General features: G+C 40.6%; 1 protein-coding gene across 1 annotated transcript in view; it reads left to right on the forward strand.

Annotated features, from left to right (window-relative positions):
• The window catches only part of LOC144770867 (C-type lectin domain family 2 member L-like), a 60647-nt gene extending 43783 nt beyond the window's left edge, over positions 1-16864 (forward strand). Inside the window, exon 5 of the mRNA XM_078655662.1 lies at positions 15732-16864. Within this exon, the coding sequence (XP_078511788.1) occupies positions 15732-15864 (133 nt within the window). The 3' untranslated portion in view covers positions 15865-16864. The remainder of the gene's footprint in view (positions 1-15731) is intronic.
• The last annotated feature ends 201 nt before the right edge of the window (positions 16865-17065 follow it).

The raw sequence follows: 17065 nt of genomic DNA on the forward strand, positions 1-17065 counted from the left end.
GATATAGTTACCTAGACATTTTTTGTACAATACAGATATTACTTTCTTGTTCCAACCTTTGGCACCTCGATGGGTGCTAATGGAGCGCTCACTATAATTGGATTGCCTGTTCGTAAAAGACATTTCTGTGGTAGCTGTGCAGTATTTGTCATGGCCAGCTTCTTTGATGCCATTTGAGAAAGCATAGTAGGCTCATCAATAGTTTCCATTGACTGCTTGCCTATTGCCGTCATCAGTTGTTTTTTGTAATGTTGAGAGAACATTTTGCAGAAAAAAAGCAAGCACATTGGCTCATAAGTCCCTCAAAGTGAAATCGACTACTTAATATGTCCTTCCGTTGAATGCCATCACTTTCTCAGAAAGGATCCAGTGTCTGAAGTGGCGTGACCCACTGCCCACACCGTGCTTTGTGGTTGGCTGGAGCAAAATGGAAATACTTACTGCAGACCATTAGATAAAGAAGGCTGGCTAGAAGCCTCTATAAGTATAGTACATGTATACATTTTGGAAAATCAGTAGCAAATGCTAGATCTATAAAAGTATTAAGTAACAAAAAAAATGGAGTCAAGCAAGCATCTTTTAGAATTTCAGAAAGCGAAGAGTGGGCAGTTTTTAGTGCTAACTCTTACCACCTTGATGATGACGACATTGAGTAGTTTCGACCAGTTTCCTGGGATTAGAGTCAAGGAGGAGTCGCTGATAAATAAGACATGTACATTTTTGAAGGGAGTCTGAGGATTCTAAGTTTACTTGAAAGGAGTGCCCTGGTGATCACATATAACTGTAGGACATCCTAAACAAGGGAGCACCGGAATTTGAGACCTGCTGCATAGATCTGAACCGTAGGATTTTTTTTAAGTGATACTGGCTGTGGATTTATCATCAACGCTTTTGCGGGGATGATGAAGATGGATCACAAAAACTCCGTCTTTTTGATACCTTCATCCATTCAGGCAGTGCCGACATGCAAGGAAAGGAAAGGGAAAACCTTCCAGTTCAATCTATTAATTCATACGTCATTTTGGTATCTGTTTTTGGGATAAGATGCATCTAAATACAGTGCTGCTAAGTCTCTTGATAAGGAAATCAGAAAAATATACATCAAAGAATAGTTGTTACGTACTACAGACTTTGTTACCTTGAATGAATATGGCACTAAACTTACTCAATCTTCACAGATGTCAGTAGGATACACTTCTGGGGATTTTCTTACAGCTGACCAATAAATACAACCAGGTAATTGGCTGTTTAAGGGCCAACCTTTTTTTCAATCTGATCAATCGAGCTTTTGAGGACATAGCAGATTTGAGGCATCTGTAGTTACTGAGGGTATTATCTGAGTATAAACCTGAGGCCCATAAAGGTAGTCTGAATTGTTTTCACACAAGAGGAGATGGCTTAATCCTGCTTTGGGAAATGTGTGTCAGAAATCTCTCTGATTCAAGCAACTGCAATAAACTACTTTTTCTGGGTGTGCTTGTATTCTGTTTATTAAAGAATTTCCTGAAAAATGAAAAACAATACAAGAAATGCAGTCAAACTGACATCCATTGTGCAGAAATGATGTGACATATGAGTGTTGGCACAGATGAGAATGTACAGCTGTTGTAGCGCATTGGTAGGCAATAGAGATGGAGGGTACCCTACGCGTGGAAGACCCGTGCACGAAAACATGCCACAAAACCATGAACAAGGAAACAAACATTTCAAACTCTCTAAGATCAGGATGCGTCCCAGGTAGTCCCTAGTCCTTCGTAATGTTACAGAGTGGCGCATGAGGGGGTCCCAAAGGTGATGGTGGTGGGGGGGGGGCAAGGTCAGAGAAGGAGGGTCACCAGATAAGGGTTGAGCGTCACTTTTGCTTTCAAAGCAGCTGACAAGACGGCTAGTCAAAAAGCTGCAGTGCTTTAAGTTTGGATGGGGTGAAGCATGTGTATTCCAGGGGAGAGAGATATTTGCACAGTGGTCATCAAATCCATGTGAATTTGGCATCTGTGTGTGCCAGTTCATGTTATAGCTTCTCCATTGCCATAATGTGCCCGAGGCGCGTGAGCCATAGGGCAATGAGGGGGCTGTGGGCTTTTTCCAGACATGCGCTATCAGTTGATTGGCAGCGCCCAATATGTGGCTAATTCTCCAATCAGTATGTGTCATCGCTTCAATGTAAGAGGTTGGATGCCCAGTGTAACAGTGGTGTTTGAGGCCAGAAGTGGAACTCCTGCTGTGCCCTTGATGTGTCCCGAAATCTCTTTCCATTATGTAGTGATGAGGGTGCAAGACCACCAGCAGAGGGCAAAAGATGTATGACAAATAGTGTGGAGGCGTGTTGGGGTATAGTACCACTGAACCATGAGCTTTTAGGCTGTCTCTCATTGGGGTATGCTTCTGTACGTCTAGGGATGTCACGTCAAAAAGTTTCCCACTGCTTTTGAGAGATGCCCTCAAAAGTGCCTGTTTGCGAATGTGTTTCGTATAGGTGTGTGCGGGGAGGCGTAGAATGCTGAAGCACATGGTAGGTTCTAGATATCAGTTCCCTGGAGCCATCATATGCCCCGACCAGCTTCTCAAAGTGGGTTTGAGCCCTCGTGACCCACTGAACATGGGGGGGTGGTGAAGTTCCCAGTGACTCAACTGGCAATATTACAATCACGTCAGTTCGGGGAGTTTGAAGTCAGGTTTGAAATGGTACTAAAGGGCTTAGTGCCTCCCACGAAGAGATTGCGTAGGGTTCTACACTCTCCGGCCTTCCAGCTAGTGAATATGTGAGGGTAGAGGGCGGGGTAAAATCCGGTTTGCAGGCAAATGGTGTGTTGGGAGAAGAAAAGGTGGTAAGGCCTCTCTTAAGGACTAGTTTGTCCCATCTTGCTAGGACTGTCTTTGTGGGGGTAGCCATGCAAGCACTCCTCGGCCTAGCATGCTTAGGGAGCCAAGCTAGATCCCATAAGGGGCGACACACCACTGCTCTGTCCATGTGGAGCCTGTGTTTGTCGCTCTCGGGGACAACCCACTCAGAGATATGGCATAAATGGGCCTCCCAGTAGTATTTGAGAAGGTTTGGGCAAGTTAAGCCACCTCTGTCTCTGAGAAGCTTCTTCAAGGAGTTAGAGAGCCTGGGTTGTTTACCACTCCAGATGTAGGAGGGGATGTTGCGTTGTAGGTGCAGCATATTGTGGGTGGGATGGGCATGGGTACGGATAGGAAAAGGCCTGGGAAGGACTTTCATTTTCTGACATTGATGTGGCCCAGCCATGAGATGTACATTGGTTACCAGTGCCGGAGGTCCTCCACTATGGACCGGTGACATTCTGGCCAGCTAGCTTGTGTCCAGGAGGCCAATGTGGAAGTTAAATTAAAACCCAGATATCGAATTGTGCGAGTGGCCCAGCACAACAGGGCTATCCTTCTAAGACCTGGGGTATCTATAAACTACTTTCTGTGTGTGTTCTATACTACTGCAAAATATATTCAGGGTTGATAAATCAGGGGAGGACCTTTTGCTGTTGAATAAATAGTTACTCAACTATAGCTTTTCAGGAATGTTGTTCTCTCTGGATTCCACCCTTTTATTTTTTCTCAGTGGATACTTGGTTGTTTAATTGAGCATAAAGGATAGGAACTGCACTCCTTCAGTGTCAAACATCCTGGAATTGTGTATTTCCAACTGAGTTCCCTTCTGATGTAAATCTGATACAAGAAAAGTTTTCAGTTTTCACTGATTATTTTGAAAAGCATCCTTGTCAACATGAAATTATAGAGTTGAAACATGTCCATAGATACTTGAGCATATATATTGGACATATAAGAGCTATAAACGATTGCATAGTGATTAGAAGGTAAGTTTGATGGGGATATACCCTCTATAAAGATAAGACAGAAATTTGCCTACTCTACTGCCATTGCAGCAGCTCAACAATTAGCGATACAGGATTCAAAGTCAAAGTCAAAAAGTTTTATTTGTTTCGGTACTCCACTGAGGACCACAAATATTAAATAACAATTTACAAAGGAAAATTCCTTACAAATTAATACAGTGTTAAAAAAGATTTTAAAAATTTATAAAAATTATAACATACAAGTTCATTTGGTGGGTGTTTACATACCAATAATAGTTCCTTTACTGTTGAGATTCTACATTTGCGGTATATGAGCTCTAGATATCTTGACCGAGCTGTTACTACGTTAGGGCTAGGACATGCAAATAGGAGATGCTCAATGTTCTGTTCACCCCCTTGACAAAGGGTACATAGTGAGGATCCACCAGGTGACCATCTTGATGTAAACGTTAACACTGGTAGGATTCCTAATCGCAACATTGTAATTGCCCTCCTTGCACCGTGTGTGAGGGAAAACCCTATATAGGGCTGTCCCTGCTTGTACTCCAATGATTCAACGAAGCGTTTGTAAGTAGATAGTTTGTTACAATGTGCGAAGTCAAGTTCGAAACTCAGTTTAGGAGTAAAACATTTTAAAAAATGTTTCAGTTGTAAGTTTGACCAGGTGAGCAAAATATCCTTACTGATTTTGGCAATTTGGAATACCACAGTCATATTCCTAAAGAAGGTTTGCTTTGAAGCATCTAATTCAAAAGTCTCGATTTTTAGCAGAGAACGTAATGTTTCATTTTTTGCGTGAAGCAGATTGTGAGCCCACCTAATACCTTTAGCAACGGCTACAGCATAGGAACTTGTAAGTGAGAATTCTAGTCTTAGCGCTTGGACCGGTGTGGATTCTGAGACCTTCAAGATTTTTTTCAGGATTTTCCCTTCTTTTTGGTCCATGTAAGCCCATTGTTTTATAGGGATGTGCTCTGTAGCGTAAGATAAAACAGGGGGGATTTTTGCTCTATATATTTTTAACAGTGAAGAGAAATGCCTATTCCCTGTAGCAGAGTAGAGTCTTGAGAGGGCACCAGCATGTAGATCAGATTTCCTTATTAAATTATTTATCTGCTTTGTATTTTTTAGATTCTTTGAAAAAATCCTTCCGAGATAGGTGTATTCATCAACTTCTTCTACTTTTTCTCCGCCGAGCCTCCAACAATACTTAGCACTTTGATTCCTACCAGAAAATGTGACAACTTTTGTTTTCGTTAAATTAGGAATTAGGAAATTGTCTTTTGAGTATTTATGTAAAATATGTAGTAGCTTTTGTAAACCAAAGGGTGTAAGATCCAGCATCACAATGTCGTCAGCGTAAAGTAGGGCGTGTATACTTTGTGCAGCGATCTTTGGAGGCAGACTTGAACCTTGTTGTAATTGATATGGTAAGTCGCTGAGATATAATGAGAATAATATCGGAGCTAAAAGGCACCCTTGTTTAAGTCCATTAGCAGTTTTAATTGTTTTAGTCAAACCTTTTTCACACCCCATTTGCACTTTGCACCATGTATTAGTATGGAGATTAATTATGATCTGCAACAGTTGTTCTGGTATTCCCAATCTCCTTAGTTTGTTCCATAGAGTTGGTCTGTCGACACGATCGAAGGCAGTAGAATAATCAATGAATACTGCGTACACAGACTGAGTTTTCCGCACTACATATTTGTCAAGAATTGTCTGGAGAGTTGAGATATTGTCAATAACAGAATGGTTAGGTCTAAAACCAGCTTGGAACTTGGGTATTAGACCTGACGAAAAAGCCCAGTCTTTTAGTCGATCTAGTACCTCAGCGGCAAAGATTTTCCCTGTAGCATCCATCAATGCTATTTGGCGGTAGTTGCCTGCGATGTTTTTGTTTCCCTTTTTATAAATAGGGATAATGATGCTCCCTTGCCATGACTTTGGTATTCTCCTAGTTTTAAAGATATCATTGAAGAGGGGTGATAGCATCTGACTCCACTCCTTGGGGTCTGCTTGCAGGACCTTGATGGGTATTTGGTCAGGGCCAGAGGCACCAGTGCTTTTTGCTTTCCGAATATGCATTGCTATAGAGAATGCTGTGGTGTGTGTAATCTGGGAATTATTCTTTTCCATGGTGTTGTCGGCGTCCTTTTCGTCATGGTTGGTTGGATTTGCCTTATAGAGTTCATTCAAATAAATTTCCCAGTCATTAGGAGAGACCGGAATCGTTTGAAGTTTCTTTTTTGTTCCAGTTATTTTAGCAATTAGAGACCAATATTCTCTCTGATTGTATTTTTTAGCGGCTATTTGGATATCAACCCAATTACGGTCTTGCAGCGTTCTTTTGTGGCTGTGCTTCTCTCTTCTTAATTGGTTTTTTAGTTTGTTAATTTCTGCCTGAATTGATGGAGAATAATTCAAGTATTGTGCTCTTATTGAGTGTTTTAGCAGTAGGTGTATTCCGGTTTTTATTTTTATTGTTCTTATTATTATTTACTGACGAGACCTGTTGTAACTTATCTAGAAGAGCACATTTAAGTTTGTTGACTATGTGTTCAAAGTTTATTATTGGGTCATCTGAATATGTTTTTATTAGAAGTTGGGTGTTTGTAATCAGAGTGGTTATATTGACCAGGGTTGATGAAGTCCAAAATATCCGCCTTTGTTCTGCCTTTATCAGGATAGTGCTATTATAAAATATAATCTGGCTTGTAGAGGAATGATTGGCCATCCATTGAGTGGATAGATGTAATAGTGCGTGATCGCTCTCATCGATGAAGTTGGAATGCAGATACGTAACTGTCTCCAGTAGTTCCATGCCACAGATTATGTAGTCGATAATTGAGAAGGTGCCATTTCCTCGTCTGGTATACTGTGCCGGTGTATCTCCTTCTACATTGCCGTTCAAGATTGTCCCATTTAGATTTGGAAGAAATGATAATAGCATTTTACCTCTTTTATCCGAGTTAATTCCCTTGGGAAATTTTGGAGAGGATATTTCTAGTGATTCTTCTTTATATATGTTTATCCACTTCCTAATTTCACAGTTGGAGATTTTTCCTTTAAGATCGCCCATGATTATATATGACAAGTGCGATCGATCTTCTATTAACTGAGAGATTCTTTCCATAATATCCGCAAATAGTGCGTCTTGGTTTGTGCCAGGTGGGGCATATACATTAAAGAGCAGGATTGCCTTTCGCGGGGCCGAGATGTGTGTTTTTAATGATACCTTAATGCATTGAACATTCTCAGAATTGGTCACAACGATCTTTTGGTCCCACAAGTATTCCTCCCTGAGTAGAATTGCCAGACCACCCTTTGCGTGGCCCCGATTAGTTGCTTTAGCAGGAATATCGTAAACGTAGTAGCCTTTATGGAAGAAAGATTTTGTTGCCCAGGTTTCCTGAAGAATCAAGATATCAGGTTGATTTATGGTAGCTTCAATCATTTTATTGTTAGTTTTTCCAGCCATATTCCACGAGGTAATCTTCAAGCCTTTGTTAAACAGTAGGTTTTTGGCCGTTAATGATTTTGTTACTGTTTAATGTCTCCGAAACCCAAGCCCAAGACTTTATAGTTTTTTTGTCCTCTTTTACTTCTGAGTCTTTGCACCAGACTACCCTTTCACCATTGTTCATGAGGATTTTCAGGGTATCCTTCCCTGAATAAATCGATCTTGAATCTTCTGCGACAAGAGTATTTTTGTGATAATTCTTAGATTGCATGCTCAGATTTGGCCCAAGAGGGCCATTGAACCTTTTATTAGGTTTGTTTTCTTCCGGTTCAGATATTTCAATTACATCATAGCCGCATTTATGAAGTATCTCCTTTTCGCTGAGAATAATCCCGGGTAGAACTGTTGACCAAAATGATACCATTGCTATTTTGTTATTTTCTTTTTTGGGGAAAATTACCAGATCTATTTCTTTGCTGGTCAAAGATTGTAAAGGTAGTATTTGTTGGAGAAGATTGATTATCCTTCCTCGATTGAGTGGTACGTTATCGATTGGAAAAAGTTCTTCAAATTGTAAAAGTTTGGACGATTTCACATCCTCACATAAGAATTTCTTATCGTCATCTTCTCCTGTTCTTCTATTTCTATGCCCTATTTCTGAGAATAGTATGGACGGTAAGTATTCATCGGCTCTTGGATTCAATAATTGAACTTTCTGTGTAGTTTTTCTGTCGCTGGTTGCCTCTTTTTTGTCTGTATTAAGGTTTGGAATTTTTTCTTGCCTCTCGCAGATTTTTCGAGGTGAAATAGATTTTTGAAATTTGAGCTTACGCGTTTTCGTTTTATTAATTCTTCTTATCGGCTTTCTTCTCCTTTTTTTTCTTCCTACTTCTTGGATTTCTATATTCTTAGATATTGTTTCTCCTTGGTCAGTATCAGGTTTGTGTTTAGTGCTGCTTTCTTGGTCATCCTTATCACGAACAATTTTTTGCGAGTCCGTCTTTTTGGTGGAGTTTTCAAAAATAGAATACTGTTTAACAGTTTTTAGGGGATCTTCTCTGAAGAGTTTTTTTAGGGAGAATATGGCAGTATCCTTATGGCTTTCCAGATTTTGCTTTATTTGTTTTCCTATTTTTTCTATTTTTGATGTTTGAGTACTAGCGTCACATTTTGTTTGTATCTGTATACTTTTGTTGATTTTAATTGGGTTACTTTTTTGCAATTGCGTTATTTCAGATATTTGTTGTTTTTTCATTACTTCAGCGGATTCTTTTTTCTTTTTCTCCTCCACTAAAAACGTTAGTATACCAATTTGTACGTCTAAGGTTTGATCCGAATTTTCCAGGATATGTCCTAGAAAAGAAAGGACTGATTCCAAGATTTCCTGTAGGGAGAAAAGAGCCTTTGATATTGGATTGGATTTTCAGAGTTTGTTTCATTGATGTTTTTAGGAAAGAAAGGGTCCAATGAGGAGTCGAGTACAAGTTCTTGTTCTGGTGTTTTTTTCACAGAATTGTTTGGTAATTTGTCTAGGTTTAACTGTACTTCTGAATTATTGTCCACTAACTTCATGTTGAATCCGTGAGAGTATTCAATACAATCTGGACTCCTTAACCTTTTTAGTGGAGTTGAAGATGTTAAGTGAATCGCGTCATGCTCCAGGGATTGTAATTCCTGTGATGAGCAAATTATCTTTTGGTTAGGTTCAAGATCAAGCTCGCTTAAATTATCAATGGATTGTTGGTTCAATGAATAAAGCATTTTTCCCTCCTTATTTTCAGTAGGATCCAGATTTTTTTCCGTTTCCGTGATATAGGCAGATGATTTCCTTTTTGATGATAAGGCAGAAAAATTATTACTAATTGCCGGGGTCCCTATTATCCGGCCTTGTTTTACTGCTTTAGTAGAAGATTTCCTGACTGCTTCCTCAGTGCCCATTCGCTTCATAAATATTGTACGAGATCTTAATTTTTTAAATCCCATTACGCTTTCCTGGAATAGGTCTGATAGTTATAGACAATAGTGCTTTCTCCAGTGGATTTTATGCGTTTATTATTGAGACTTCAACGCGATTCTCCGTGTCCCTTTGCCTTAGTCACAGAGTCCTTCTTATTCCACTTACCACACTGGTAATCGGATATATTACTTGTCACACAGTTCCCCAGTACATAAAATGTATAGATATAAATGTTAATGGGGTGGCCCGTCCCGTCCTTGTACGTCCCCGGATGGCCACAGACGGCCCGCCCTTTGCCCGGGCTTCGCCCGGCGTCCCGCTAGACGGTCTTTAGATTGTATTTATACTTGTGAGGGCGGCCGTGGGTGGGGCAGGCAGGGGGCGCAGACCGGGTGTCGTCAGGTCTCGCAGGGACTCCTGGAACAGTGAGTCCCTGCAGCGCTCCACCCCTGCAGCCTCTCAGCACCGCGGCAGCTGGACGATGTTTGTTTCCAGTTAGGTAGGGGCAAGGCAGCACGCAGCGGCTCCCGCGCAGCGGGAGCGGCAAGTTGTAATGTAGTTGCCGGCAATGCTCCAACAGAGCGAGCAGGTGAGAAGAAGTGTTTAGATCAGGCTCCAAGCGTTCTACTAATTGATCCAGCGATACAGGATTGAAATGGGAGGGGGAAAAAATTAAATACTTGGGTATTAAGGCTCAAAACTTATTTGATCCCATCCATAAGATATAATGAAAATAAAACACTCCTACACATCAATGATCTGTTAGACTGATGGTTCCCCGAACACATCACATGGTGGGAACGCTTAGAGACCACCAAAATCATGATCTCTCCTTTGATCGACTTCCTCATAAGCATGTCTCCCATGCCTCTCTTTGCTGAGTTTTTTAAAAAGCTGGACAACATTATAAGTGACTTTTTAATGTCCTCTAAAAGTCATAGGATAGCACTTAAGAAGTTTCGACTACCGAAACGCCTCTCGACCTGGACTTTTACACATTTTTACTGATCAAAGCCCTAATATCTAAACTCAGATCTCATCGCGAATTGGACATATGATCTACTCTATATAAACTTCTCTCTAGCAGAAATGTAGCATGCAAAATGTACTCATTGCTCACACCTAAAACCTTGAGGCCATTAACACTCCCCGGGTACAAGAGAAATTTAACCGGTTATTCCACACAATTGGGCCTCTCCCCCAACTGGGCCGAAACATGATCAACCTGACAAAAAACAAGGTAGCCCTCCTCACTGGTACAATGTAGATTCTGGACAGCTCATATGTCACACTTTACTCCTGCAAAACTCCATTAGCTAGGCTTAACTCACTCCGATCTATGCTGGATGTTTAAAGACAGTGTAGGTGACCTTTAACATATGATTCTGGAATAGCATATGATCAAATATTTCAGGACTGACATCAGCTAACCTATTCACAAAATACTAAACATTAAGTGGGCACCTGATGTCCCATACAACCCCCACTGTTCACGCACACCCTTCAACAGAGTGACATTTCGCTTTTTGACATCCTTATCACAATCTGCCTCAAATCCTTCCTATCCAAGTGAAAAAACCTTAATCAATTATCAATACACACCAGATGGACTTCGACACAACTCATCAGAAATGCCAACAATCCCCTTAACACATTTCTCTGCCTAAAGACCCCCTCAAACAGAAAAATTTGGAGAAAGCTAGATGATTGTAATCCCACAGCCCCATAAACACCTCAACTACACTGGCACTTGGCCATATCCCTCACAACAATGCTCATCTTTCTACATTAAGTCGATAGACTGACACAATACTAACTCCAAGTCTAACTACGCTCATACTAAGTAACGTCTGGTGATATCCTGCCTGTTCCTTATTGTCCTTCCCCTCCTTTCTATATCTTTACAATCTTCTTTCTGACTTTTTACATTCCCATCTCAATATCAATTTGGCTATCGCATGCGCAAATGTAGTGGATACCATATTACCCCATACTCACCCAGAGAATATGCTACTGTAAATATGGGACTAACCAGGTGGGCAACTAGAGCCAAATTTCGGGGGGGGGGGGCTAAAAAATATTTCGGGGGGGAGCTAATTCTTCCAACCACCGACAGAGTGGCTGTAAGAATGGGTGAACACAACAAAAGCCTAATTTACAATTAATGGTCTTTTAAAGACCTGTTAAGTACTCTGGTGTGGCTGCAATTAGATGCTCGCCAGCCCGCGAAGACGTGTCAGCCCGGGCTGACACACGACGGGGGGGGGGTGAAGCCCCGTGAGCCCAATGGGTGTTGCGCGCCTTGGACTAACCCCCAGACATGCTTGTGCGCTATATTCGTGATACCATGTGCCACTCTCCTAATGCAGTGGTTGGAAATTTAATGAAACTCATTTGGAAAAAAATTATTCTTGTAGAGTCAAGGAGGCATTCATTAATAATTATATGTTCAAGAATCTTGCAATGATGCTGCCTCTGGAATACCAGAATAATAGGTGAATACCTTCATTGTGGCATCCCCATCTTACATTGAACAGACAGATGTGATATGTTTAACGTGAATGCCTTGGGTAAGTACAGGTTTGAGTCAACTCACCAGCCTGACTGCGAGGTACAGGCAGGCTGTGACCCAAGCTTCTCGCATCCCTTACCTAGAGATCATATGTAACAGGTAGTGATGAATCCTGCTAGAGATAGTGAGGAATACATTTTATTCAGATGTGAATTACTGAGTGGTGCTTCCCTGAAAGATTCAAACACTGAAGAAAGGTTCCACTTTATTCAAGAAGGTGGTAGCTCTATTCTAAAGCTCAGATCTAGTGCACCCTATATTAAAAAAGTGTCAAGATAAGATCTCTTCCCACGGAAAAGGTAGGCAACTTCTAACAGTATGCTGGAATGCTTGTTTTTTATTATATAGTTGTGTAAAGCAGATGCTTTGGTCTTAGAACTTGTGTGGCATTTCCTATTCATGCCTCAGTACCTTTCTTTGCACTTTGTAGGCATTATTGGATAGCTTTTTTTCCAATGTAATCTATTTGGTCTTTATGATCAAATTCTAAATGTTGTAATAAACATTGCACGTTGAAAATAAAGTTAATATACAATAGTTATGCTATATTGTACTACTAAACATGCAGCCACAAATGCGCTTACCTTGCAGACAAGTGTCATGATTTGAATGATGCAGTAGGTGCAGTAGCACCAGGCCCAACAGTTGTCAGAATTCCTCTAAACACATCATTTTGCTGTATTTGACTATTTAAGAGGAAGACGCAATTGCAGTCACCTTGCAGTTAAAAGGGACTAGATTTGAATGGTGCCTCGGGTATAGTGGCACCGGGGCGAAAAGTTCTAGGACCCCACTGAACCTAGATTATTGCTATCATGTTAAACTAAACTAGCAGGCGCAAGTGCAGTTACCTTGCAGACAACGTGGTCATGATTTCATTAGTGTAGCAGGTGCCGTGACACCAGGAACAAAAGCTCTAGGCACCCCTCTAAACGCCTAAAATTGCTATATTTTACTAAACAGGCAGTCGCAAGTGCAGTTACCTTCCAGAGAACAGGGTCATGATTTGAATGGTGCAGAAGGTGCAGTGGCACAGGGCCGAAAAGTTGCCAGAACTCCTCTAAACACATAATATTGCTATTTCTTCAATTAATTCTACTATTTCCCTCATTCATTTCCTTTTTCAAAATGTTGCTATTTTCTACTCGCACTATACCAGTAGTAACAGCATAATATATTGCCTTTTTGTACATGAACAAGTCATAACACTTTAACAGACTTTCTGTAACTTATATTGTGCTACTAAGCAAGCTCCAATTTACAACACACAACAGGTTATTAATCACATAGGTGGCACCTAATGCATTTACTAATGCTTGTTTGTTTGAGCGACTTGTGACGCTTGCTTTGTAGGGTTCCTAGTATTTTTTCAGTGTTCAGTTTTTTCAGTTTTGGTTTGTAATATATATGTGGGCCGAGGAAGGCACGACTAGGATTATGGTCTTCACCGAAACGTGCTTTGGCGCATACTAAGAACTGAAACGCCAGGACCAGAATATTCGATCAATGTAATCCCATTCAAATAAATTGATTAGAATACTTTCTAAGAATTTAATTATATAGTAAGGATTAGGACACACACTAATGCTATTTAAGATGTACTCATTTTGAAAAGTATTCCCAGGGCAAGTGGAGGCAGCTCTACTCTGGTCCTTACTATACTTTAATTGTTATTGTTTTCTTGTATTTTAGTTTTATTGATATCTGTATGCTGGTGGAGGAAGGATGTATATGGTGTAAAGGATATGTATGCAGTTTTGACTATGAGTATGAGTGGTTGTGGAGGGGGTGACATTTCTTGGAGGTTCTCAGAGCAAAAATGTTAATTTGTTGTATTTATGAAAATGTTTTTTTTTTTAGACACCATGTTTATATTTCTTTTTTCTATTTGATAATTATTTATATTAAACATTAAAGATTTTGTAACTAAACCAGTCTATTGCTTCATGATTGAAATATTTTTTTTGTGTTTCAATTTTTTATTGAAATTTATAAGAACAAATACATATATTATAATAACTGTATGCATCGTCATACAATAAATACATAAAAAATGTGTTAAGCATATAGTAAAATTTTCTGATTAAATAATCATATTATACAATTTAATAAAAACATAAATATATAAATGTGAAGACACATATTTTTTGGGGGATATAATTACAGCAAGATATTTTGCTAATGTATTATATCAGGCAGGTTACACTCACGCCTGGACTCCATAAGCAGCAAACACTGGCTGGTTATAAAATGCCCATCCCTATGGGTTGTTTCTCTGCCACTTTAGCATAGACCTCACTGCCCATATAGTGTGGGGCTGTATAATGTCTATCCAATGGGTTGCTCCTTGATCCCTCGGTATACATTACCGACTACATACTCTGGCTGGTTGTACAGAGCTCATCTCTGTAGGTTGCTGGCTGGTTGTACAGAGCTCATCTCTGTAGGTTGCTCCTGTGCGTCTATATATTGAACATTACTATGAGTTCATCCCTTGTTACTTCTGGGTGGAATTCTCAAAACATACAATATATAATGCTCAATCACTGCTGCTCCCTGACCATTCAGACCATGCACCATGGCTACTTCCATTTTGCCCATTGTCTTGGCTTTCTACTGCACCACACTTGTTTACACACTTCAAACCATGTACCACAGATCTCTATATAATGCCCATTCATATGAATGGCCCCCTACCCTTCCTTTGCCACTACGCCCTGATATCCTCCAACATAACCTGTGGCTGGGTCTATTATGCCAGGTCCTGTGGTGTGCTCCCCTGTGGGTCTTGAGTGGATTCAGCACATGTATACATTTGAAGCAAGAATGTGCTTCTCAAGGGAACGCCATCTTCATATCCCGATTCAGTATAGATTAAACTGTAAGATACAAACCATCCCATAGTTGATAAGTATCCACTTGTCTCCATGACTGCATCTTGTCACACTTTCCTCGTACACCATGCATAGGCGCAGCTGTACTCGCGCACAAAATGCTAAGCTTTTTATTCTTTTCAGTTCAAATTCCTGCGTACGCACTTCTTTAAAACGCAATTGGAGCACAACACTGGTTCTCAACCATAACATCAAAAATTAACCATACATGCGACTTAACCGACATATACTCTTCCATAGCGCTGCCATTAAGCAGCCTTCTGCCTATCTGCAGTGTCCTTCAGAACCTCATCAGTGGTATGAATTGCTATATATATATTTTAAAAACACAGAAACTGTTGCTTTTAATTTGGTCTGGGTCTGAATTTCTGATGGGTAGATCTAGTGAATGATGCTGGATCTTGGTGGAGGGAGAGGTTGTGGCGCAGCGGCCAGAGCTGCTGACTCAGGAGCTGGGGACCCGGGTTCAAGTCTCTGCGTCGGTGCAACATTCTGGGATTCTGGGAAAAACCACTTAATCTTCCCGTGCCCATAGACAGCGCCTGGATACCCTCATGGGTGATGAACTGTGCTATATAAATCTACAAACTTAAGCTTATGATGTTCTGATAGAATTTCACAGAAACCCCAAATGCATTTCCCTTTCTTCTCCCTCTGCTATTTTGGTATTATAAGTCTAAAGACGCCAAGGTTTTACATAAGACCAGCATAGCAGTATTGCTTATTGCTACATAACCTTCTTAGTTACAAACTAGTAAAATATTCAACTAAAGAATTTAAAATAAGTTCTATATATTTTTATTATTAGATTGATGGAGATACAATTTTCCAAATGGCATGTTGCTGTGTTTTCTCCTACACATTGTGGATTGAAATGGGAAAAGCATGTATGTGGTCAATGGTGTTGTCACTTGGTTTGGGTTTTCCCAATGCTCTTCATCCTTCGCTTTAGTGACTGTATCAAATTCTGTTATTCCTCAATTCACGAGGCCCTTGTTTTTTCTTCCTTCAGATTCACCCTGCAGGATTCTGGGGACTGCGCCTATGTAAACGCGAGCACTATCTACCTGTCCGAGTGTGGTTCCTCTCGAAGCTTTGTGTGTACCATGGGACGCTCTCACCTTGGAAGCAATTTTGAGCGTTGACGCAATTGCTGAAACCTCGACCTGTTTTGCAATTAATGATGGAAGCCTGTATACCTTCAGGGTATTGATAGCGGAGGGAAAAGAACGCTAACATGGCAGAATTATATGTGCGGGTTAAGATGGTCTTTTAGCAGGAAACGATTCAATTTAGCATGCTGGTGACACAATTATTCACCCAAGCCCTTCTTGCACGACCTTTCAAGTAAAAACTGATGTAAGTCAATGCATCCCTTTATAGCAGTGTCTTTATCCTGCAGTTTTTCAGTTGACATTACTTTGAAAGATCTATTCCACATGGTAGAATTTCATTTGTCCACCCCAGGGATTGTAGGCTCCTGACTAGCTTTGACCATGCACTAAATCTTGGATTTCTTACATGTCTAGAGCGTTAGCTGCAGGTCTGTCAGGATGCATATGAGTGACATATTCACATTGCCTGCAGATCTTTCCCTTGTGAGTTCTTGCTGTGAGTCTACCTGGTCTCATTGGCACTTAAAATGTTCTGTGCCTTCTCCACTGGGGAGTTTATGGCTCGACGCCTTCATGCTGGAAGATTAAATTACTTTTTTATTGTCCTCTTAGTTACATTAATCCTGCCATTGCACTTTGTGGGTCCCTTGCTTACATTGGCAGAGAAGTGGTTCTTCCTTGTCTGTATTCACTTCTTTGGAAGCTTGTCCCATCACTTTGGCTGAGTAAACATTTTATGTTAATGCTTGAGAGGCTCAGACATGGCTTCATAATCTTACGCCTTCGCTGCTCTTGTCCACAGTTCAGCGTCTTGCGCTACCTGAGCTCTGTGAATATTACACATAAAATAGAATGTAATGATAGCACGGAAATAAAAAAATGTAATGCGAAAACGTGAGCGTGAATCTACCTGCATGCCTTACCCTTGAATGTTACCCAGGGTCCTCATGTTCTTGGCAGTGCTTAACAATGACAATCTCCCTATACCATGTGCACTACTGTGGAATAAACATGATTCTTCCATGAATATGATCTTTTTTTTCTTGTTTGTGTTTATTCCACTCTCCTGTCCTCCTCCAGCCTTTTGTGAGTAGTGCAGGTGCTTCAGTTGCAGCCATTCCAAGTATCAATATATTTCTAAGCTGGGTCGGTCCTCTAAAGTCCAAGCACGGATTCAATGATCTCTTCTGCTTAAAGCTGTGAATACAAATACCGGATTCGAACTTCTCCT

This window comes from Lissotriton helveticus, chromosome 7, assembly GCF_964261635.1.
Source record: "Lissotriton helveticus chromosome 7, aLisHel1.1, whole genome shotgun sequence".
Lineage (NCBI taxonomy): Eukaryota > Metazoa > Chordata > Amphibia > Caudata > Salamandridae > Lissotriton > Lissotriton helveticus.